Here is a 22,567-nt window from a genome sequence, read left to right on the forward strand (position 1 = left end):
GTCCATTTTAAGATTTGTGTTATCCGTGACGCAATTTATTCCCTGCCATTCTCTCTAACATTCCAGCCTTATCCCCATATCGCTTTTTCGCCGTCAGCTTTTTGCCGCCAGGTTTCCTTGACTACGGCCACTTCCGCCTTGCTAACTTCCTGTCTCGGGCTCTTCCGCTCTGCGACGGTTTAGTTCCGGGTATAGGCTGGACGTCGATGGCTGTTGCTTTTGATTATCCTGCAGCGCAGGTTTGTATGACCACTTTTTTAGTTACTTCACTTAAAATGTTTAAAATTCCTGTTGAGATCGACCACCGCTTGCATTTTCGGCAGTGCTAGGTAATTCACAAGGCGCCTGAAATGCCTGCGAGTTAGCAAGGGCTTAAGTAGGCCCGGCAGCTTTGAGGCGGACTGCCGAGGAAGCCCAGACGGTAGCGCAAAGCGGCCAAGGGGATGTGCCCTTCAGCCGGCCGGGTGTCTAGATAGTAAAGGTAATAACCATAGCCAACTGCAAAAGGAACATTCATTTCACAAATGTCCGTCAGTGCGGATGATAATCATTTATGCTAAAACGACTTTAGGTAATTAAAACGAGCTAAATCTGCCTCATATTTGCCATAATGTCATCATCAGTTAAGGAATAAAAGGAGAGGAACCGAGGTATTAACTGCATCAGTAGGGCGATAAGTGTCGGACTGCAAGAGAAAGTAAGGGATGGAAGTGGAACAAGTGCACTTAGTCTGTTGTACTTCACAAGGGGGTGCGTGCGGTAGAGCTGCATTAAACTGACACAAGGTGTAGCCCACCAGTGCCCATGCCAGCGGCCAAGCTAGCTTGTGTTCACGTATAGCAAGGATGGGTACATTATAGGGTTATTAGCGTCAAGAGTACAGATGGTGACCTTCCCAAAGTGGCACCCGGTACTCCAGCTGAAAGGAATAAACAGAATTTTAAAATAAACGGGCTGTGATTGTGCCACCTTTAAACCTGGTGAGGGTGCTACAGAGGAAAGATGAGCGGCCCTCAATTTAAGTTTTGTGAAAGCGTGGAGAAATAAAATTACATATTTAGGTATTAATTATTTCCTCACTGTAAAGGAGAAAAGCTTAAAGATGCAGTGTTTGCGACTGTACTGCCATCATTAGGTGTGCAACTGAAAAGGAAAGAGTAGGTAACATATTGGAAGGGAAGGAGGGCACAAAGGTAGGACACAGAGTATAAGAAATTTGACAGACGAGAGGAGACCATTCAGTCTACATCAAATCCATTTGTTTAGCTAATAGCTAAGCTGTCCCAATATCCATCCATCCTCTTCCACTTATCCGAGGTTGGGTCGCGGGGGCAGCATCTTGAGCAGAGATGCCCAGACTTCCCTCTCTCCAGCCACTTCTTCTAGCTCTTCCGGGAGAATCCCAAGGCGTTCCCAGGCCAGCCGTGAGACATAGTCCCTCCAGCGTGTCCTGGGTCTTCCTCGGGGCCTCCTCCCGGTTGGACGTGCCCGGAACACCTCACCAGGGAGGCGTCCAGGAGGCATCCTGATCAGATGTCCGAGCCACCTCATCTGACTCCTCTCGATACAGAGGAACAGCAGTGGCTCTACTCTGAGCCCCTCCCGGATGACTGAGCTTCTCACCTTATCTTTAAGGGAGAGCCCAGACACCCTGCAGAGGAAACTAATTTCAGCCGCTTGTATTCGCGATCTTGTCATTGATTGATTGATTGCTGTCCCAATATCCCATCCATATTCTTGAAGATTGTCAAAGTTTCTGTTTAAACTCCACATCTTGGTAGTTTGTTCCAGATTCCCACAAGTCTTTATGCAGAGTAGTGTTTCTGGGCTTCAGTCCTGAATGCACTTCCCTTTAGTTTCTACTGATCTCCTTGACTACATGGTTCACCCTTCAATTGAAAGAATTCTGCTGAATTTACTGCATAAATGCCTTTGAGGGTGTTAAATACCTTGATTATGTCCTCACACGGTCTCCTCTGCTTGAGACTAATCATGTTTAATTTTCTGAGTCTGTCACAATAGGACATATCCTTAAGTCCTGGGATACACTTGGTTGCATGTATATTTACTCACAAGTTGAATTCATGTAGTGTTTTGAATTTGTTTGGCAGAGTGCTGATACACGTGCACTAGGCAAAAGCATACAAACTGTAAAAGTGCTTAATTTACGTGACGTTCTGCTCCTTTCAAACTCGCTGTTTGTCTCTTAACTGAATATATTTAAGACTTCACCTTAATCTGTTACAGCCGTATACCTTTTAAATATCAGTCGTATGCATATGAAATATGTTGCTGCATCTGTAAGCAGTTTGTGGCAAATACCCGTAGAAGATTGTCATATTTTACAGTGTTTCACTGTTTTCTTTATGTTATCAGTTGGTAAGAGCATTGAAGAAGCCACCATCCATAAGGTAGTGAATCTCTACAAAAGACAGATAGATATACACAAAAAACAGAGCATTTGGCAAGAGAGAGGAAGGAAACAAAAGTCCACCAATGACTATTCGAAACAACTTAAAAATGAAGACTACCACTATTATTGTATTAATACCAGACAGTCTTGTGGTTCTCCTTTATTATGTCATTTCTTTTGTTAGTTTAGTATGGTGGAATACACTAGAATGGTGGGGGAAAGAACCTGTTAAGCCAGACGTGTGTGTGTCTGAGTGCAGAGAAGAGAACTGCTTTAGAAGAAATGATAATTAAGACAGTTGTGGAAATTTAAGATAGAAATGACCAACAGGTTGGTGCAGGTTATCTGTCATTTAATTACTGACTGGTGGGAATTGTACCACTGTTATACTGGTAATGGAAAAGTACTGTAAAACCCAAATTTTAAAAGGTATGATAACCAACATTTCTGCAATTTTGGTACTGGAAGTATTTAGTACCGGGAATAATGTTGGCTTTCTTCCAAACCCAGCCCCGATACAGTGTAGATGTGGGGAAACATCTGCTTTGCAGACTTCATGACACAAAACCACAGGCTTCAACACCATCGTGACTTCACGGGTGACAACCACCAACACTCGTTAATTCTTGGACATGATCTGACTACCAAGAGGGAGTCGGTGCATATTTTGATCCAATGGTGGTGGCACACCAGGGAGGCTGTAGTAAGACCGGGTTGGGAGTTATTTGCTTCGGAACCGTTTTGGTTCCAGTACTGAGGTCCGAAAGCTGGTAACGATACTGTCAAAATTTTAGTATCAGTCTTACACTAGTCGGGGAGGATTTAGCAATGTAAAGGCAGTAGTATGTAGTGGATATGGCTCACTAGGATGTCATGCTGAGGCATGATGGGAAAATTATGTTGCAGTTTTTCTCTCTTCTGGTCTGTGAACACTAATTGGAAAGTGCTGTATAATAGAATTATAATGATATCTTCTAAAAATCTGACACAATATGTTTCTCCCTTACCTCTCTGTTTATACAGTTTATTCTGACTTTTCTGTGTGAAATTTCATATTGATTCAAATTGGTTAAAATTTTCTGCATTAGAGGTAATGTGTTTTTAATTTTATGCATGTAGTGGCATTTAAGATACTCTAGTACCATAACAATAACAGTCATGTGGATATTGATTTGACAAAGCTCACAAAAATAAAACCTCAACAGTGTTGTTTCTGACATGAAATGGTTGTGGGGCCTTGCCAGAATTGTGCAGACTTCTCTACAGTTAGACATTATTATTTTAGTAAGTAAATTGCTGATGACTAGGTCACACACCTTTTAATGTCCCCAAAAAAAGAAAAATCAAAACAGTGGGATGCTGGCACCTGCTATGTACCGGACACTGTCCTCCTCTGACAAAATACAGACATAAAGATTTAAATACTGTATAAAAGGTGAGAGCCTTACTACCAGTCAGTGCTAAGAAAAACAGATGTGTTGCTATTTCAGTTTAAATAATTCAACACCAGTATAAGTGTTAGAATCGGATGGTTTTGAGGTGAAAAAGGACAGGCTGCAGTATCATTAAAAAAATATGCAGACTACACCCACTGCACATCAGTAGGTCAAGTGTTTGCTTGTTAGGGCCAGGCCAGCAAACAGTTAAAGATAATTTTCTACATAAATACTTCTTTAAACACCAGAATTCCGTGCTTTTTTGAAACAAGAGTAAAAGTACCACTCACAGTCTTCTTTCATGGCCATTTTTCAAATTTAGCACTGCCTTTCTTCTCGGTGATGGGTGAAAATTTAGATGCAAAATAATGCCTCGTGAAGAGTAAATTTCTGATATTAATCTCCTTTCTTTTTTAAAATTATTGTGGCTACTTTTAAGGAAGCAAATAAAATTGGGCTTTTCCTACCTCTTGGCTGATATGCACTGCATGGCCTACACTGGGAAAAGTTTGAACCAGAAGTGCAAGCATGTAATTTAAAGAAAGATAATTGGCTATCATTTTAGTATGGGTGACCTTTGAGCCACATCCCTACACCTGAAAGTTCAAGTTACACATGCGCACGCATAACGTAGGGTATAGAGAGCATGGCAAGGCCAATTAGTCAGTCCAACCCTCAACCAGAAACAGGTGTTTCACATACTACAAGAACCAATATCTTTAGAGAAATAATTATATTGGAGATGTGATATAAAATTGGAAAACAATTTGCATAATTAGAATGTTTATAGCAGCCCTCAGCTTTGTCTAAGTTAAGTTGCTGAGCTAGGCTTATGACTTATTTAGGGTCCTTATTTCAGAAATGTAATAACCTTATTTGCTGGCATCTTTGACATCTATTTTTTCATGTGCAAGATATCTATCCCTTCTCAGTTTTGGAGCCATTATGCTAATAAAACATGACTACTGTTTACTGGTTATCCAAACAATATTTTTCTCATAGATCTGCTTCTATTATGGGACTCTGTCATGTGCTTTGTTAAATCTCAACTCCCTGCTCTTAATTCTTCATGAATTCTTTAATAGTACTAATTTTCTGTGTTTTAGCCACCTTGCTAGTGAAAGAGCATTTGGGTGCCCAGAGGAGCTTGGCTCTCAGAAGCTACACAGGGTGGCGTCAACTTTGTTAGAGGTGCTATGTCGGGGGCGGGAGGAGGAAAGCGTGCTGCCGTTGGGGGGGACAGCCCCTCTGGCCCCCCCGAGAAGAAAGGCAAGAGAGAAGAAAAGACAACTACTACCTTGATTGAACCCATTCGACTGGGAGGTATCTCATCCACAGTGAGTATAAGGTGCACGCATTGCCATTCAGAACTGTATTGCTCAGCTCTCTCGCTTTTCTAAACACGTTTCACCCCTCTTCTCAGGAAGAAATGGACTTGAAAGTGCTGCAGTTCAAAAACAAGAAGCTAGCAGAACGGTTGGAGCAGCGGCAAGCCATTGAGGATGAGCTGAGAGAACGTATTGAGAAGCTAGAAAAAAGGCAGGCAACAGATGATGCCACACTTCTTATCGTGAACAGATACTGGAGGCAGGTATGTGTCTTCATGCCGTGATGGGTAATTTCTTTATTATGTCGACACTATATTTGTAGGGTTTACCCTGCCCCTGGACAGTGTGCTTGGTGTTGGGCTTTTTGCCTGTTGTCTCCATTACAGATTTGCAGTGTTTGGTACCTACTGTATGTTAATTTTTTCTGTTCAGCTGGATGAGAATGTTAAGGTTTTGCTACGACGGTATGATACAGAAGAGTCTAGCACTCAGCCACAAGTCCAAGCTGCTGAGGAGACAAAGCCAGCTCAAGAAATCCCTGAGCCACCACCTGAGGGTCTGGATGGCCAGAGTGAATCAGAAGAAAGGAGTGAGGATGTAGCCGGTCCAAAAAGCACAGAAGGTAAACATCTTTTACCGGGTGTAACTTATTGCAAACTGTACTATTGAACTAGTTGTGCTGAACTAAACCCAACCCTCACTCCTTTCCCCAGCACCCCCTGTTTCCCCAGCTGTGGAACTGAACGAGCCAGCTTTGTCTTTCCTGGCTACTTTGGCCAGCAGCAGCAATGAAGAAATTGAACTACAGCTCCAGGAACGCATGGAGTTCTCAAAGAGGGCTGTGTCAAGGATTGTTAAAGTGTTTGACCGGCTGCACAGGAGGATCGAGGCCTTGTGTTTAAAGATCCAGATGGCAGGTAAATCCAGGAGATTATGTGAAGATTCTTCCATTTTGTATTCCCACCCAAGCCCATTAATCAAATTTTGTTTGTATGCAGTGGGTGCAGATGATGCAAATAAGCAGACCTTAACTTTGAACAAGAATCTAATGGAGGAAAACCGACGCTTGCAAGATCTGGCCACTCAGTTGCAGGAAAAACACCACAGGATATCCCTGGAGGTGAGTAGGATGTGTCTGCATTGAGGATTGCAGTGTTGCATGGATTGATCCATCTATTTTCTTTATTTGGCTTCTCCTTAGTATAATGAGCTAGTGGACAAAGTTACGTCATCAGAGACTAAAGTGTCTGAAATGGAAACGACCATTGAAGACCTACAGTGGGACATAGAGAAGCTACGCAAAAGAGAACAGAAGCTAAATAAGCACTTGGCTGAGGCCCTGGAGCAGGTGAGTGCCTGACTAGCTGAGATCCCTGTCACCATCAGTTATGCTGGAGACTGGATCTTCACCGTTGATGCCTTACATTCCACTCCAATAACACCCCCTCCAAAAAAAGGCTCTTGGTTTTTGGCCTCTATTAATCATATGTTCCTTGTTAACCCCATCTGATCCAATGTTAAATCAATCCTACTTTATTTTATATAGCAATTTTCCTAATCAACAGCATAAAGTGCTTTACAAATCAAAGAAGTCTACCATATATGCAGGTGTGATAATTAAAAAAGAAAATACTGAGGCAGTCCAGTGGTCGGTCTTGTAATAGGGTGAAGAATGTGAAAGGTGCTGAATAAAAGTAAGAGATTCATTCTTGTTTTAATTTTGTGATTACCAGATCAAAAACACCTTATTGTTTACTAGCCAAGCCTGTCTTTATCTGGCACATTCTTGAATTATTAGCACTTTTCCCCAGAGAAATGTTTTAGACTTCTGGGGAAAAAAAAAAAAAAGGATTTTCACTTGACCAAAATGAAAGTAGTTTCATATGGCATGGATTCCATTTTTAACTAAGGTGTGCATTTTGGAAGAAAAAGATTTTGGAAAATTCAAATACAGCAATACCTTGTTTAATGAAATACATCAGTTCATGAGTAACTTCACTTTTAGATGTAAAGTTAAAAAGAACATAACAAGGATGTTTCTTTACACTACGAAAATAACACATGTATGTAATGAACAAAAAATAAAATGTATTCTCAATGAAGCAAATAATACTAATATACTATTAAAATAATACATACTGTATATACAATGAAAGAAAACTAAAATTCATTCTAAACTAAGCAAACAACATTAATTTTTGAAACATTTACCTATTGTTCTTTATTTTGGGCTTTTGTTTTCTTTCATATCATAACCATGTTATATGGATTAATTGCATTTAGCCCAGATTGCTTTACCATAACATTTCTCTGCAAATTTGGGTAATTTTCACTTAAAACATTTAGAGCATTATTTGTTTTACACTTTTCAAGGCCTTTTGTTGTTAACACTTTTTCTACAACTTCTTCGTCTTCCTCTCCTTCATGTTCAGTGGTGGTTGGGTGGATTAATTTTTTGAAGTCCTCAATTGAAAGGCCTTCAGTTACATAGGGCTACCTTCAAAATTATTTTATCAACTTTTCTGTGCTCTGTGAATTATTTCCGTAAAACATTAAATATGTCAACACATATTGCGTATTGTTGAGACACAGTGCGTAAAATACACAAAACGTGTTATTTATACAGTATATTGCAACATTGCCCTTGAGTTGAATGACGCTGCACAAATTTAGCAATAGTCAGAAGTTATATTCATTGTACTAAAATTTTGAGGCAGGATGATTCCTTAAGTGAGAGTAATTAAAGAAAAACTAACCAGTTAAAGATGACTTAATAAGAAACTACCAATATACATTGATCATTTTCACACCCGAGATAATTGGTCTGTTCTACCTAGTTATCATTGTCTTTATCTGTAGTATTATACAGCTGTATATTCTGTATTAAGGTTTTCTGTATTTGATGTGATTGAATGTATTGCCAAGCTTTCAGTTGTGGAAATTGAGGGGAGAAAAACATAAATTTGCAGGTACTCAGAAATGGAAAACAAGTATCTAAAGTATGTTTGCATGCTAACCAGCTGATATAAAATCTTCTATCTATTGAATTCCTTTCGAAGGATCTCAGACATGAAATGTGGAGAGTCATCCATTCCAGTGAATTCCTTCATAAGAAGCTGACCGTCATGGACTTACCACATACATTTTTTGGAGCGGTTTACACCACTAAAGATGCAGAACTGCATATTTCACTGTTTTTACCTTTTTTTTAAATCTTTTTATAGCTGAATTCTGGATATCATGCCTCAGGGAGCTCTGGAGGTCTTCAGGGAGGCCAGATCACTCTTAATATACAGAAGGTATGGATGAGGATGTCATTTTGGCTGGCTTTTTCTTTATCCTTTTTTCTAAGTTGTGGGGTTGTTTGACTGCAGATGTTGCCACACATTTAGCTCCAGCCTGCTCTGCATTTTGTGGACTGCTTTCTCTGGGCTGTAGCTGAACATCCTATTAGCTAGCCTATTATCATACTGATGGCTAGTGTCTGGTATTTTCTGAGTTGTGCATTTTATAAGCTTCTGATCCCAGCATGTTGTTGCATTCTTGTATTAGATATTTCAGAGTAATGTTTCAGGTGATCTTTTCCTTTTAATTTCATGTTTCACCACAAAATGGATTAGGTTTGAACATCCTAACTATACCTTCAAAAATACTGAAATGGACTCTTGCTCAAACGAAAACCCACATACATAAGAGTATGGTCTAATGCAATAATAATCCTATACTGCAATTTCCTATAATGCAGACATTTTAAAAAGAGGATAAAGCCCAAAGTGATAATACATCAATGAGTAAAGACTATCATAAATGGATACACAAGTAAAACAATATCAGAACTGTACCTCAGCAAAACTCAGGTGCAGGCATAATCATTTATCTTTTTGTTATACATTAGACCAGCATTGACATGCAATGATTGCACCTTGTAATACCCCCATTCCCAAATAATCAAAACTCGGATGCATTCACACCACCTCCAAGTGGAGTATAATGTGTAAGGAAGGTGAAACATGACATGGTCGTTAAAATGTATAACATAGGTTTCCATGTTAGTGCTTCAATTCACCATTTTAAGAAGTACTTAGTGGTAACAGGCCTCATCAATCGTAGGACTGTATCACTAATAAAGCACTTGATATCTCTGTTGCTCTGCTCAGGACCAGCATCCTCTCTCTTGGTCACTATTGTTATCCTACCATAGTCACTATTATTAATCACAGTCTCTGGTTCATCTCTGGCTTCAGATTTCTAAATTCCTTCATTTAGTCTAAATTATTTTATAAAGACTTGATATATTACAGGATGAAAATTGTGTCAAATTGTTTTATATATTTGTCTTTTGTGCTGTATAATTTTTCTTTACTACAGTATTATTGTTGGGATGGTGTCATGCATTGTATATTGTGCTGTGTTAATGCAATTAATGTAACAACAAGAGAAATCCATAGCCACTGTTCACCTCCAGTTCTCCCAGGTGTTTCAGAACCAGTCCGGTCCCTATAACAAAGGGCAATGTCAAATAGCAAGCAGCACACTGTAGCTTAAACATAATCACTTAGGAATTATTCTAGATATACTAACAGATTCTTATGTGTATACTGTAGTTGGTAAAACCTAAATACACATGTATGTACTAAACAAGAGATAATTAACAAAAACGGGATATAGCTGGGATCCAAAGTCTAAGGCAAATAACAGTAGTAATGATACTGCTAGTATTTTTTTTAATATTATTAAAATATTCCATCCATCCATTTTCCAACCCGCTGAATCAGAACACAGGGTCACGGGTGTCTGCTGGAGCCAATCCCAGCCAACACAGGGCACAAGGCAGGAACCAATCCTGGGCAGGGTGCCAACCCACCGCAGGACACACACAAACACAGCACAAACCAGGGCCAATTTAGAATCACCAATCCACCTAACCTGCATGTCTTTGGACTGTGGGAGGAAACCGGAGTGCCCGGAGGAAACCCACGCAGACACGGGGAGAACGTGCAGATATTAAAATCATAATATGTAACTTACTAATGTTAAGAACATTATACATGTACATACTGAATAATAAAGCAGGATGTATATACATCTGTGAAGAGATTCAAACAAAATCATTAAGAAAGGGGTATTTCAGTAATTACTGAGTTTTGTGAATTAACACTTGGCACAGAAAGTCCATCTTGCACCGAAGCAAAATCAAGAAGCACACAATATGTAAATTTCAAAGGTAACATCCCAACTTAGTGAGTCATTTAAATCAATAGGGTTGAGTATCTAAGTTAAAAATCCAAAGAGCTTGAACAGTACCGGCTCAGATCTCAAAACCAGTAATGGCAAAATGATTACAGTTGATTTGCACCATTTGATGAGAGCCTGTTGTGCTAGGAAATGCATATTCTTCAAATGTCTTTGGACCAACTTGTGAACAATTCTTTGTTCATTGAAGATGCCCTGTCAACTATTTGAAACCACTGTTGCATGTCTTTTTTTGAACAGTTTGAGATGCTTAATAATGAGCTGGAGCAGAATCAGGAATTGGCCAACAGTCGTATGGCAGAACTGGAAAAGCTGCAACTGGAGCTCCAGGAAGCTGTCCGACAGAATGAAAAACTAAAGGTGAGGGGATCAGGCCTTGGTAGAGGAGTTGAGAAACAAGGATCATGGTGTCTATGGTTTATTTTGGGAAGTCTCAAAACCAACAGAAGCTTTCTTTTTAACCAGTGTTCTCTAATATGATGCTTTTGTTTTTTTCCTACACTCCTTGTGTCTTACTTATACTTTACTTGAAGATGGACCTGCGAAACATTCCCGAAGAGGTAGTAAAAGAAACACCAGAGTACAAATGCCTACAGTCTCAGTTCTCCCTTCTGTACAACGAGAGTCTCCAAGTGAAGACACAGTTGGATGAGGCCCGTGCCCTACTACTGACTACTAAGAATGCTCATCTGCGCCAAATTGAGCACATGGAGGTAAGAATGCAGTCTGCTGCTTGTCTGAGGCTTAGCTGGCACTACCTGGTGTAATGCATAATGCTGGTCCACCACAATTGCAGAGTGATGAGCTGAACCTACAGAAGAAGCTCCGAACGGAGGTCATCCAGTTGGAGGACACTTTGGCACAAGTGAGAAAAGAGTATGAGATGCTGAGGATAGAGTTTGAACAGAACCTCGCTGCCAATGAGCAAGCTGGTATGTCTGCCCAATTTGAATGTTGCTCACTCTTTTGCTGACTAGTTATTAGGGCTAGAGTTTAGGGAGAGCCAATTGTCCATAATCAATACAGAATAATTAGCCAAGACTTTTTTTTTGATTTTCTTCACATTTATGCCTCTTATTATTAGGGCCTATAAACCGAGAGATGCGTCACCTGATTAGCAGCCTGCAGAATCACAACCACCAGCTGAAAGGAGATGTGCAGCGGTACAAGAGAAAGCTGCGGGAAACGCAGGCTGAAATCATGAAGGTGAGGGGCCGGCCTGCTGCTGCCTCTGAGGTGTCCCACGGCCAGCAGCAGCACAAGGTGCCGTATGCCGATTTTTACAAATGGGGGTATTTTTGGGTGTTTGAAACAAAGACAGTGTGTTGTTATCATGTCATTAAAAATGATTAATACTAGTATTGCAAACAATTAAGCTTCATTTTTTTTTATCATACCTTTGTATATTAAACATCATCCCGAGTTGCGTTACAAGTAGAAATGTTTTAATATATTTTTAAACTAGACAAAGAGCCTGTTTCGACAACATAAGATGAAACGGGCACGAGTTTATGTCAGCAGTGTATGAAGAACAAATGCTAAGTAACGAAGAAGTTGCTTTGTAATGATTGTAGTCCGCTTTACTCATTACTGTACAGGCTTGTACTGTTAGTTGATGAATTTTCCAAGCCTATAGTATAATATTGAATGATGAATGTTCCAGTACAATATGGAATAGTAATAAGTATAAGCACCACAAACCTGATATAGGTGTATTGAATGAATGCGTAATTGAATCAGAATGCGTAATTAGGCCTCGAGCTGTTGTCGAAATCGCCTTTCAGGCCTCTAGAGCTTTAATCGAAGTCGCCTTTCTCTTTGAATTTTTGCGGCTGTAAATCCGCCGCCTGCCGCAATGTTGGTGTTGGATGTCGGTCTCGTAAGGTTTTTCGGGCAGCTGCGCAGAAGGCGACTGCGCATTCGGCTTCGGACGGACGTGAGTGAGGAGGCAGGCGAATTATGTATTAAGATTGTGGACACCACAGATTAACTTGTTCATGGAGAGTTGCAAACACTCAGTTAAGTGGTGTCTGAGTATTCACCAGAGTGTTATAAGTATGACACCTTGATACTAGTGCCGTAGTAAAATAATTGAGCAGATAAAGGGAGGATAAAGTAGTAACAATATTTTTAGAAAAATGTGGGCAATTAACATCTTTAATGCTTTTCTCGAAGATGATGTTCATCCTTAACATTTTCAAATATTGTGATAACCTTTTATCAGGTGTGTATCTCATTATTTTGGAGTTCCTGTTGTTTCTTAATAACCTTGTGACTGGTTGCTGTAACTGTGTGGTGGCTCTTACCATTCCCTATCCTTCTATAACATTCATAATAGTCCATTTTAAAATAAAGATAAGGAGTTCCTGCCATTATTGACATATTTTTATTTTCTTTGCATATATCAGTACAACTCTTTGTTATCCCAGGTCTGTAAATTCTGTAGAAGAGATGTTCTACCCAAGGTTTAATCTTGGGGCCTAACAGTGCATACATGCTGGTTGAAATTTTTCAAAATATGAATGTGATACTCATTTATTATTTACTTTTAGTTACGACAGCAAAACAGTGGTCCTGCCAATGTTACAGCCAGCTCCAGCAGCACCAGCACCACTCCCACCTCAACTACCCCAACTAGTTTGGTGCCACCTGAGGAGATTAAGAAGGAAGAAGAAGGTGCTCCTGAACTGAAGAAGGAGATTAAGAAGGAGCCAGTGGAGGAGGCAGTTGCCACTATGGAAGTGAAAAAAGAAAAGGAGGAGGAAGGGGAAGTGGTAGTGATGCCAGTCGAAGTCAAGAAGGAACCAGATAAGCCTCCACCACCACAGCAGCATCACCAGCAGCAGCAGCGCACACGAGAAAGAGAAAAAGAGGCAGAGAGAGATCGGGAGAGGGAGAGGGAAAGAGAGAGAGACCGTGAGCGGGAAAAAGAAAAGGAGAAAGAACGGGAGAGGGAGCGGGAAAAGGAACGTGAACGACAGAGAAGTGAGGAGATAAAGAAGAAGGACTCTGATGCTCTTAAACAATTGCGCGTAGAGCTCAAGTGAGTATAAGAACCTTTTAGTTGTAAACCTTTGGTGCTGCCTCCCTGTTCCCATCCCTGTCTCCCGAGATGCTAGAGCCTGAGTGTTGCTGACTAAATGTGCTGTCTTTCAGGAAAGCTCAGGAGAGTCAAAAGGAGATGAAGCTTCTGTTGGATATGTACAAGTCAGCCCCCAAGGAACAGAGGGATAAAGTGCAGCTAATGGCAGCTGAGCGCAAATCCAAAGCAGAGGTGAGTGAGTAGGCAGGGCATAGGCATTATTACGGGGTGGGGACACTAATATCTGAAACATTTCACTATGTTCAGAGGCTGGCAAGGTGGAAGTGAGGAGAGGTTTTCATTCAAGTTACCAGTTTACAATACTGTGTGAAGGCTCTGTGTACTAATTCTAGGGGAGCATCAAAAATGATTGCAATGAGGGATGCAAATTTAGATCACATTTCCTTATTAATAGTTGATCCTTTTTGATCAATTTTATAACTGTTAATCATTAAAGAGAGAAATAGAGTAAGGATAAAGTTCCCACAAAAGGTTTAATTTATGCACTAATGTGTGTAAGAATTTGTTTTAGTGTTACTTAAAAGTATGTCAGATTATATCTTTACATTAGTAAAAATATTTTATGCTTTTTTAAAAAAAAAAAGGAATAGGAGCAAGTTAGGGTCAGTCGAGTGTGCAGCCTACTAACTGTCAGGCCAGCAGCCAAGACCACCCAATCTATTGGCACCAGTCCTGCGGCTGTGCTCATGTAGCTTATCGCCACCATTCTAATAACATTTATTTCTATAGCATGTTTTCATACACAGAAGGTAGCTCAAAGTGCTTTACAAGATATCAAAGAAATGGTTACAAGAAAAGAAAAACAAGTTAAATTGGGCAAGAATAATAATAATAAAAATAAATCAATATGAGCTTACATAACACGGATATATAATTAATAGAAGAGTAGAGTCCTTATATATAATAGTGTAGTCTAAGTCTCTAAAAAGAAGTATGATGATAAGGTCAGATGGCCGGCAGGACACAAAAAAAAAACTAAGGAAAATAAATAAATAAAACTGCAGGGGTTTCAAGGCCAAGAAACCACTCGGCCCTTACTTGGGACCTAACATAAATATTGTTAAGTCATTCCTCATTGTTTCCAAGCTCTGTCCCAGAAGCATGTTAGGTATGTTAAATCCATCGTTGATTGCAATATGCAGTCTAAATGTGAAACAAGCTACTCAACGTCTAGTTCAAGGAACTTTTTTTTTCTTCCCCCAAACACTTTGCCTTCAACTGCCATTGTCTACGAGCAATTAACTTCCTATAAAGGCTGTCAGATGTGGAAATTTGGTGTCTGTAGTATCATACTGTATACTTCATCTTATTATTGTAATAGTGGTTATTAAAATCCTTCGTTTAGTTGAGCGCAAGTTTTTCAGATCAGTGTTTTTCCAGTAAAATGTTTTTTGATGCTGCTAGTAACAGTGCATAGATGGAATGTGGTACCTTTGAGAAAATTGGTTAACTGTTTTTCCCATCATCCATAATGATTGGTATTGCGTCTTTTTATACCACTGTACACACCCTCAGTGTAGTCTTTTCTAATCAGTGGTCACCACAGTTTTTTCTTGCCAGTGCTACTGATAGAGCATGTTACTGCAGTCCAGCCTCATAAATGTTTTACTTATTTATTTTGTATGTGGTAAATCATTATAGATGTACTGTTTTTTGTATTAGTTAAGTACCATTCACTCAAAATGCTCCCAAACTGAGATGTGTTTAGTACCCTTCATTTTCACTGGACGTGTCAATTCCATTCTGATGTCTAAAATTATCTGGTGATTAGCTCAAATAGTGTCCCTCATTTGTCCAAGTATTAACAACATGTTTCAAAATAAGTCTCTCTCAGATGTTGCAATGCAGCAAGCCAGTTAGATTTCTCAACCCAGATTAAATAAATTGTTTAATAGGTAAGATTAACCATTTGAACTCTTAATGTAAGTTAACCAAATAGTGGTTAATCATGAACATCCCTAATTACAACAGCAATTGTGTCCATCACTGTGCAAAGACTTGATCCCTTTTATTTGGACCCCAAGCTAAGGCTGCTGTGGTCTTTATAACCCTCACTGTTTTTGTAAATGACCAAAATTAACTAAGGGAACAGTGAAAACAATCAGTGACTCTATTGCCAGTGTTTCTATGGATGTTTTAGTGCTCAGTTTGAAAAGAGTTTAAGAATATGTTTTTACTGAAGAGAGTTGACCATTCAGCTACGATCTTTGATTATATTTGGCCCAGTGTATCCAAAATAACATGAAAGATAAAAGGATAAAATAGAAGGATGTGTTCTTCTAGAATTCTGCTTCCCATTTCTCACTTTTAATTGTCTAGACAATAAATGTCATGTTGGAGTAATATATAATAATTGTAACACAGTAAAATGAGAATGTTGACATTATAAGGAAGAATTCAAAAGGTGTCAAAGATAGAGGATTCGTACACATTGTATAATTTACCATTTTATTAATTATGTCCCAACTGTCCTGGCATATCAAGCAGTAGAAACAGAAAAATGGATAGTTCTTAGCAGAAGGAGTTGATAGGACAGACATTTGCTGCAGCTGAACAATGTTTTTAAATGGCTGAACCTGCACAGATAGCCAGGATCGAGTCAAAATGTTGAATAGCAGTTACAGTGGAACCTCGGTTCACGAACGTCTCGGTACACATACAAATCGGTTTACGACCAAAAAGTTCGCCAAACTTTTGACTCTGTTCACGACCACACACTCAGTATATGAACAAGCCAGTTTCCCTTTCGGTTTGTGCGCACTGATGATTTCCGCACGTGTTGCATTGTTCTCGGTCAGACGTGTGTGCTTTCGCTGTGAACTCTTTGTGCTCTATTTCATTTCCCTTCCGGTTCGTACACGCCAATTACTGTATTTAAGCACGTGTTCAGCCTCTCCCTGTTCATTGTTCTCAGTCAGATATGCGTGCTTTACCTGTGAACTCTTTGTGCTCTACAGTATTTTGTACGCTTTTGCAGTTAACCATGGCTTCTAAGCACTGTAACCTCCTCTCCACCCAGTTCCTCCTCACTTTATGCCAGAACTCGACTCATGCAAGGTTAGTTTTCTTGGTGGTTTATGGTTAGTTTTTGTATTACGGATTTTTCAAATGTTCATTTTTCGGTTCGTAGCGTGAATTGTTGCAATGTTACTTTTCTTGGTTGTTTATTAAGTTACGGATTTTTCAAATGTTCATTTTTTTCCCTGCGATCGAGTTGTAAGGCTATTAGCGTGAATTCTTGCAATATTACTTTCTTGGTTGCTTGTGGTTGGTTTTTAAATAAAGTTCAGATTTGTTCAAATGTTCCTTTTTTTTCCCCCCTATGCTTAAAACTCATTTAAAAAGTGTTTATACAGCGATTGGGTCATAAGGCTATAGCGCAAACTCTTGCAATGTTAGTTTTCTCTGTTGTTCAAGGTTTTCTCAGTGTTACTCAATGTTTTTACATTTAGTTTACTATTACGATGTGCATTCTATGGTGTGATTAACTAGATTTGTGCTTAAAAATCTTTAAAAAAAATATATATTTACATACAGTTCGTACCGTCTGGAATAATTGTATGGATTAATTGTATTTACATACAATCCTATGGGGGAAATTGCTTCGGTTCACGACCAAATTGGTTTACGACCAGAGTTTTGTAACAAATTATGGTCGTGAACCGAGGTTCCACTGTATAGGCAAATTAAAATACAAGCTTAACAGAATCAATTAAGAATTCTAGCCATTTTGAGATGGTGCCCATTTAAAATTGAGGCTGAACTACAAATTCAAAAGGAGTTGATTTTGCTGTTCTTGGTACTGATCATTCCATTTACAATATGCCTGGATTGGTTGTTTCAGTGGTATGATGGAGAATATGTTGGTGTACTCTGTGTTCACAGGCTGAAGAACTAAGGCAACGCATCAGAGAAATGGAAGAGAAGGAACGCAAGGAGAGTAAAAAGATGGCAGATGAGGATGCCCTGAGGAAGATCAAAGCAGCAGAGGAGCAGATTGAACATTTGCAGAAGAAGCTCACAGCCACAAAGCAGGTACTTTGACTTGATTGGTCAGAATTATGGCGATGCTGAGTGGAGATACATAACATAGTCATTTGTGTTTGGCTACACTCAGTGACACACTCTTGCATTTACCCTTCAAGGTTTCGCTCCTTCCTGGAAAAAGTTGATTCTTGCTGTCAAAACACTGATAAAGCAAAAATAAAGCTCAGTTTCCCACAGGCCCCGCTTTACTTTAAAGTCATGACCCAATAATTCACAAACTCCCAAGTGTTCAGACATGTGTAAAGCTGTTCCGATTCAGCATGCACATTGAAGGTAAATACTGGTGTAGGTAGTAAGTGTTGTATTTAAGAAGCAATTCATTTGACATTATTTGACTGTGTTAAGCTTTTGTTTGAAGATTCACACATCAGATCCCATTTCAGTATAATATCCAACTTTTAACTTCACCATGGCCTGATTATACACATTTATCTTTGAAGCCTGTCTGTCACTCACTATTTTCATTAACTGCATTCTGGAAAATTCATCTGCTTGTCACCCACATATGTGGATATTGAACAGTATGAGCATTTTTCAGCTGGTGACATCTATGTTTGTAACTAAATGTGTAGCATTACAAGGAGTAGGGGGACATGGGGTTTTCCCATTTACCTGTCTGAGGTGTATAATAACACTAGTTGGCAGTATAATGTTTAGGCTTGTCTATCTTGGGCCTGAATGAGTCCGGTAAGTGGCGCCTCTTGTGATATTGCAGTTGATGCCAGAGTTTTTAGGTCCTTTACTCTCTGGTAGCAGTTTACAGGCTAATTCCTATGTCACTTCCAATATGGCAAATATTAATAGGCCAATTGTGCACAGTTGCCACAGAGGTTACAGCTACTGCTGCAGCCTAATAGCTTCAGAGTTCAGATCCTTGCTTGGGCTTTGTCCGTTTGAAGTTGGCATGCAAGCTTAAAAAAAGGTTTGTTCTGATGTTGAAAAATAGTTAACTACAGTAAACAATAAATGTCATTGCTGTTGGTTCAGTTGCTGACTCTGACTTAACATTCCTGAGGTCCATTCCTGAAAAATATATTTAAACACTTGTAACTCCTAAGGGTACATGTCATCTTGGTAAAGACGTCTGTCATGTATAGTTATATGAATATGCTAGATCAACTACGTAAAATAATGTGAAAAATTTTGCAAACTGCTTAATCTACTTCATGGGCACCAGGGGGAGGAAACTATTGTATAAGCCCGCGGTCCAGGTAGCACTCATAGTTGTGCTATTGTGTCCCTATCAGCTTATGTTGTTATTATTTTCTCTCATCTTATCATTCAGGAGGAAGAGGCTCTGTTGTCTGAGATGGATGTCACAGGTCAGGCTTTTGAGGACATGCAAGAGCAAAACATCCGATTGATGCAACAGCTCAGAGAGAAAGATGATGCCAACTTCAAGCTGATGAGTGAAAGAATTAAATCAAATCAGATCTACAAGTTGCTCAGAGAAGAGAAGGACGAATTAGCTGACCAGGTCCTGGCACTCAAAACAAAGGTAATTTAGGCCTCTTGTAGCAAGGCAGAAAGAAGACCTGTATTCCTGGACTTGACATTAATATTAAAATGACGTCTAAGCCTTTGTTTTCCAACCTCGGTCCTGTGGCCCCCCTGTGGCTGCAGGTTTTTGTTCCAACCAGCTTCTGTTTTTAATTGGACTCCTGAGCTAATTAAGTGATGTGTTATTTCCCAAGTTCTGTGTTTTGGGAACAATATACAAATCAGAAAACCAAGGTTGGTAATATATTAAAATATACCAAGCAGTTATATGGGAATAAGGTATTTTTTTCTTTTTAACAATATTTTCATCTTGATTTATTCTACTTTTCTAGGTGTTCTAATTGTTTAATTAATCCATTATTTACTAATTACTTGGTCTGATGCTAAAGTACTTGCAGCTTTTGATCATTCAGTGTTGTTTGCCAGTGTGTCGTCTCTGCTTATTTTTAATTGGCATTAATAAGATTACAACGAAGGGGAAAAACTGCACAGAGGGCAAAATATAATGAAATCAACAAGAGTTAAACATTTAAATCTATAGCAAAAGCAGAAATAGTTCTAAATGTCTTATAAATGTAAAAACCATGCTGCTGTGCTTTTCTGAATGTATAATAAACGAAAAATAATACCAGCTAATTAAATGACATCAGTGCTATCAGGTTTTGTCACTGATTAGGAATCTGGTTGGAACAAAAACCTGCAATCATAGGGGTTTCCCCAGGACCGAGGTTGGGAAACACTGGTCTAAGCAGTCTGCATTCTTTTTCTCAGGTGGATTCCCAGCTTTTAGTAGTCCAGAAGCTTGAAGAGAAGGAAGGGATCCTCCAGAACAACCTCAACGGCATTGAAAAAGAGCTGGCATTACGGACACAAGGTCTAGAGCTGAATAAGCGGAAGGTAAAATGCCTGTCTTTCTGTCTCTGTTGGCTGAGTGTTGCTGTATCTTTCCAGTGAAATCATCTGTATGGTTTTCTGTATGCCCGTTCAGGCAGTAGAAGCAGCTCAGCTGGCTGAAGACTTGAAGGTGCAGCTGGAACACACCCAAAGCAAGCTGAAGGAGATCCAGTCCTCCGTGTCAGACAACCGCATGGCCCGTGAAAAGGAGTCATTCAACCTGAAAAAAGCTCAGGTTGGCAGATATCTGTGTGTTTTCATAAATTAATCCGGTCCCTGTGGTACTTGTCTTTGACTCACTGACATTACTTTTAGGAGGACCTTTCCCGGCTACGCAGGAAGCTAGAGAAACAAAAGAAGGTTGAGGTATATACAGATGCAGATGAGATCTTGCAGGAGGAAATTAATCAATATAAGGTTAGTGCTGTGGTTTCTGTTGTAACATGGTAGAGGAATTGGTGGTCAGGGGGAGAACGAAGCAGTCACACTGACATGTCTGTTTTCTTCTTTCAGGCCAAGCTAAGGTGCCCTTGCTGTAACACACGGGACAAGGAAACCGTGCTCATCAAGTGTTTCCATGTCTTCTGTTATGAGTGCCTGAAGACCCGCTATGATACTCGCCAACGTAAATGTCCCAAATGCAATGCTGCCTTCGGGGCCAATGACTTTCACCGCATTTACATCAACTGACCATCTGAGGAAGAAGACTTCCTTTGCCAGAAAGAGGGTTTGAACTCTGGCAAAGTGGACCAGGCTGCAATGTGGAACCTGCATCCAAAGGCCAGCACCTGCTCTACACCATGCTCGTCCTCTGTTGGTGTGGTGAATTGTGAGCGTAGGTGGCTTGTGGGTATTTGTGAAGGGGTGTTGGAACTAAGCTTACAGGTTGACGAGTGCTCTGAGAAGACTGAGTTTACATGCCTTTCGGAGCAGCACAGTTTACATACCCTGTCCTCTACTCTTGGCATACATTTATGGAGACAAGACTCTAGTCATTTCAAAACGTTTGTGCACTGTAGCTCCCTGGCAGAAGCCCCTTATTCTTATAACCCCTGGTCATTCCATTTGCATAGCTGTCAGCAAGTATGGTGTTGCAAACAAGATCTGGGCAGGTCTGTGGCCAAGGCAGCGGGACAGGAGCAGGTCAGATGCCAGTGAGAAGGCGTCTGGGGATGCAGCGGTGCAAGTGGCATTATGGAAACTGTTCCCTACAAATGGTGGGAGACGCACACGATCCTTAATGCCTTTGGACCACACGACTCCTGTGTGTGTATAATGCTGTGAAACCTTTTTGGTTTTGATTTAATGGATTTGTTCATTTTGTTTACTGGTCTTTTTTTTTTTTTTTTTTGGCCTCTTAATTTGTAATGATACTGCCGCTGTATGTAAATTAAAAACCTGTAAAGAAGAAACCTGTGTGCGAGCATGAAGTTGGCGTTAATGTTTTGAACCTGGGTTCAGTTTGACCCACTGACTGTTAGTCAGGATGCCAGCTCTACATTTTATCTCGTATGAAGAGCTAAGCAGCCTTAATTAGTGGATATTTTGCTTGTACTGTACTATGTTGCTTTTGGGTTTTACAGTTGCAGAGTACTAAGTGCTCCCACATCATGAATACAGGATTTTATTTGAATTGCACATTTTCCATGTGGAGATGGCATCTTTTTTCGTGTCTTTGTGGGTTTTTCTCCCATATATCCTCAAAGATATGCAGATTAGGTTAATAGGCAGTTAAATTTCCAGAGTGTGAGTGGTGCTGTGTAGTGATGCACCGATACGGAAATTCTGGGCAATACCGATGGCCTATATATTTTTTTTTTTTACTTCAGGTATGAATGTTTTAGATAATGCATAATATATTTTCAGCATATCAAAGAAACAACACTAGCATGTGAAACAGAGATTAACTTTTTATTAACTTGCTGAATTTTATGCTCTTCTTTGCTATATAAGCAGCCAGTACTTTATGCGGGGGGAGAAAGAGCAAGATATGGCTCCTCTCTATAGAAAAATACTCCAGGTCATGTACAAAAATCTACTTAACATACACATTCTGAATAACTTAAGCACATCAAGACACCATGCCATTACATAACATGGCATTGGGTATATTAACAAAAAAATGAATGCATATTCTTTGTGATATAATCAGACATATTACTATATTATATATATATATATATATATTACTTTAAGTAAAACTAAAATAAAGGGTACAATAAGGCCAGTAACCCTGTGCTTAAGGTGGCTTATTTAAAAGTACAAATGGTAGGGTTTTTCTTAACAAAAAGGAGCATTTCTGCCTTTTCAGCAGCAAGCCTGTTTCTCTTTTCATTTACTATATTTGACACAGCTGAAAAAAGCTGTTCACTGTCTACACTGGTACAAGGTGCCGATAGATACTTGATCACTGCCTTGGCCAAGGTTGGGAAACGGGCTGCATTGCTTTTCCAGTACTGGAGGGCGCAGTTATTTCTGAAGATAGGGGACTTACTGAGATAGGTTTACAAACGTTTACCTATATTATAATAAAATAATTTATTATTAGGTTGATCAGATTTGTGGTAAAGAAAAACAGGATAACCACCTTATG

At 39.6% G+C, this 22,567-nt stretch overlaps 2 protein-coding genes across 3 annotated transcripts in view; one reads left to right on the forward strand and one right to left on the reverse strand.

Moving 5' to 3' along the window:
- cfap119 (cilia and flagella associated protein 119) overlaps positions 1 to 22,567 on the reverse strand; it is a 77,515-nt gene that overhangs the window by 11,565 nt on the left and 43,383 nt on the right. The window lies entirely within an intron of this gene.
- On the forward strand, positions 145 to 21,386 carry LOC114661774 (E3 ubiquitin-protein ligase BRE1B-like). 2 transcript variants are annotated; one of them, XM_028814970.2, is made up of 20 exons: positions 145 to 239; positions 4,956 to 5,186; positions 5,273 to 5,440; positions 5,610 to 5,799; positions 5,891 to 6,094; positions 6,176 to 6,297; positions 6,379 to 6,525; positions 8,402 to 8,476; positions 10,671 to 10,790; positions 10,964 to 11,143; positions 11,227 to 11,362; positions 11,515 to 11,693; positions 12,983 to 13,473; positions 13,587 to 13,704; positions 17,419 to 17,568; positions 18,866 to 19,078; positions 19,852 to 19,977; positions 20,069 to 20,209; positions 20,290 to 20,391; positions 20,488 to 21,386. In XM_028814970.2, the coding sequence occupies exons 2-20, from the start codon at positions 5,046 to 5,048 to the stop codon at positions 20,662 to 20,664; spliced, it is 3,180 nt and encodes a 1,059-aa protein (XP_028670803.1). In that variant the 5' UTR covers positions 145 to 239; positions 4,956 to 5,045; the 3' UTR covers positions 20,665 to 21,386. The 2 variants fall into 2 exon arrangements, with proteins under 2 accessions (XP_028670803.1, XP_028670804.1); XM_028814971.2 differs by having other exon boundaries at positions 11,515 to 11,636.

Source organism: Erpetoichthys calabaricus, chromosome 12, assembly GCF_900747795.2.
Source record: "Erpetoichthys calabaricus chromosome 12, fErpCal1.3, whole genome shotgun sequence".
Classification (NCBI taxonomy): Eukaryota; Metazoa; Chordata; class Cladistia; order Polypteriformes; family Polypteridae; genus Erpetoichthys; species Erpetoichthys calabaricus.

What these genes read in the sequence shown, in the direction of transcription:
- LOC114661774 (XM_028814970.2), top strand. Translation starts at nt 5,046, where the DNA reads ATGTCGGGGGCGGGAGGAGGAAAGCGTGCTGCCGTTGGGGGGGACAGC. An exon ending in TTTAAAGATCCAGATGGCAG is followed by an intron (nt 6,095 to 6,175) that starts GTAAATCCAGGA and finishes GTTTGTATGCAG; the next exon opens with TGGGTGCAGATGATGCAAAT. An exon ending in TCAACCTGAAAAAAGCTCAG is followed by an intron (nt 20,210 to 20,289) that starts GTTGGCAGATAT and finishes CATTACTTTTAG; the next exon opens with GAGGACCTTTCCCGGCTACG.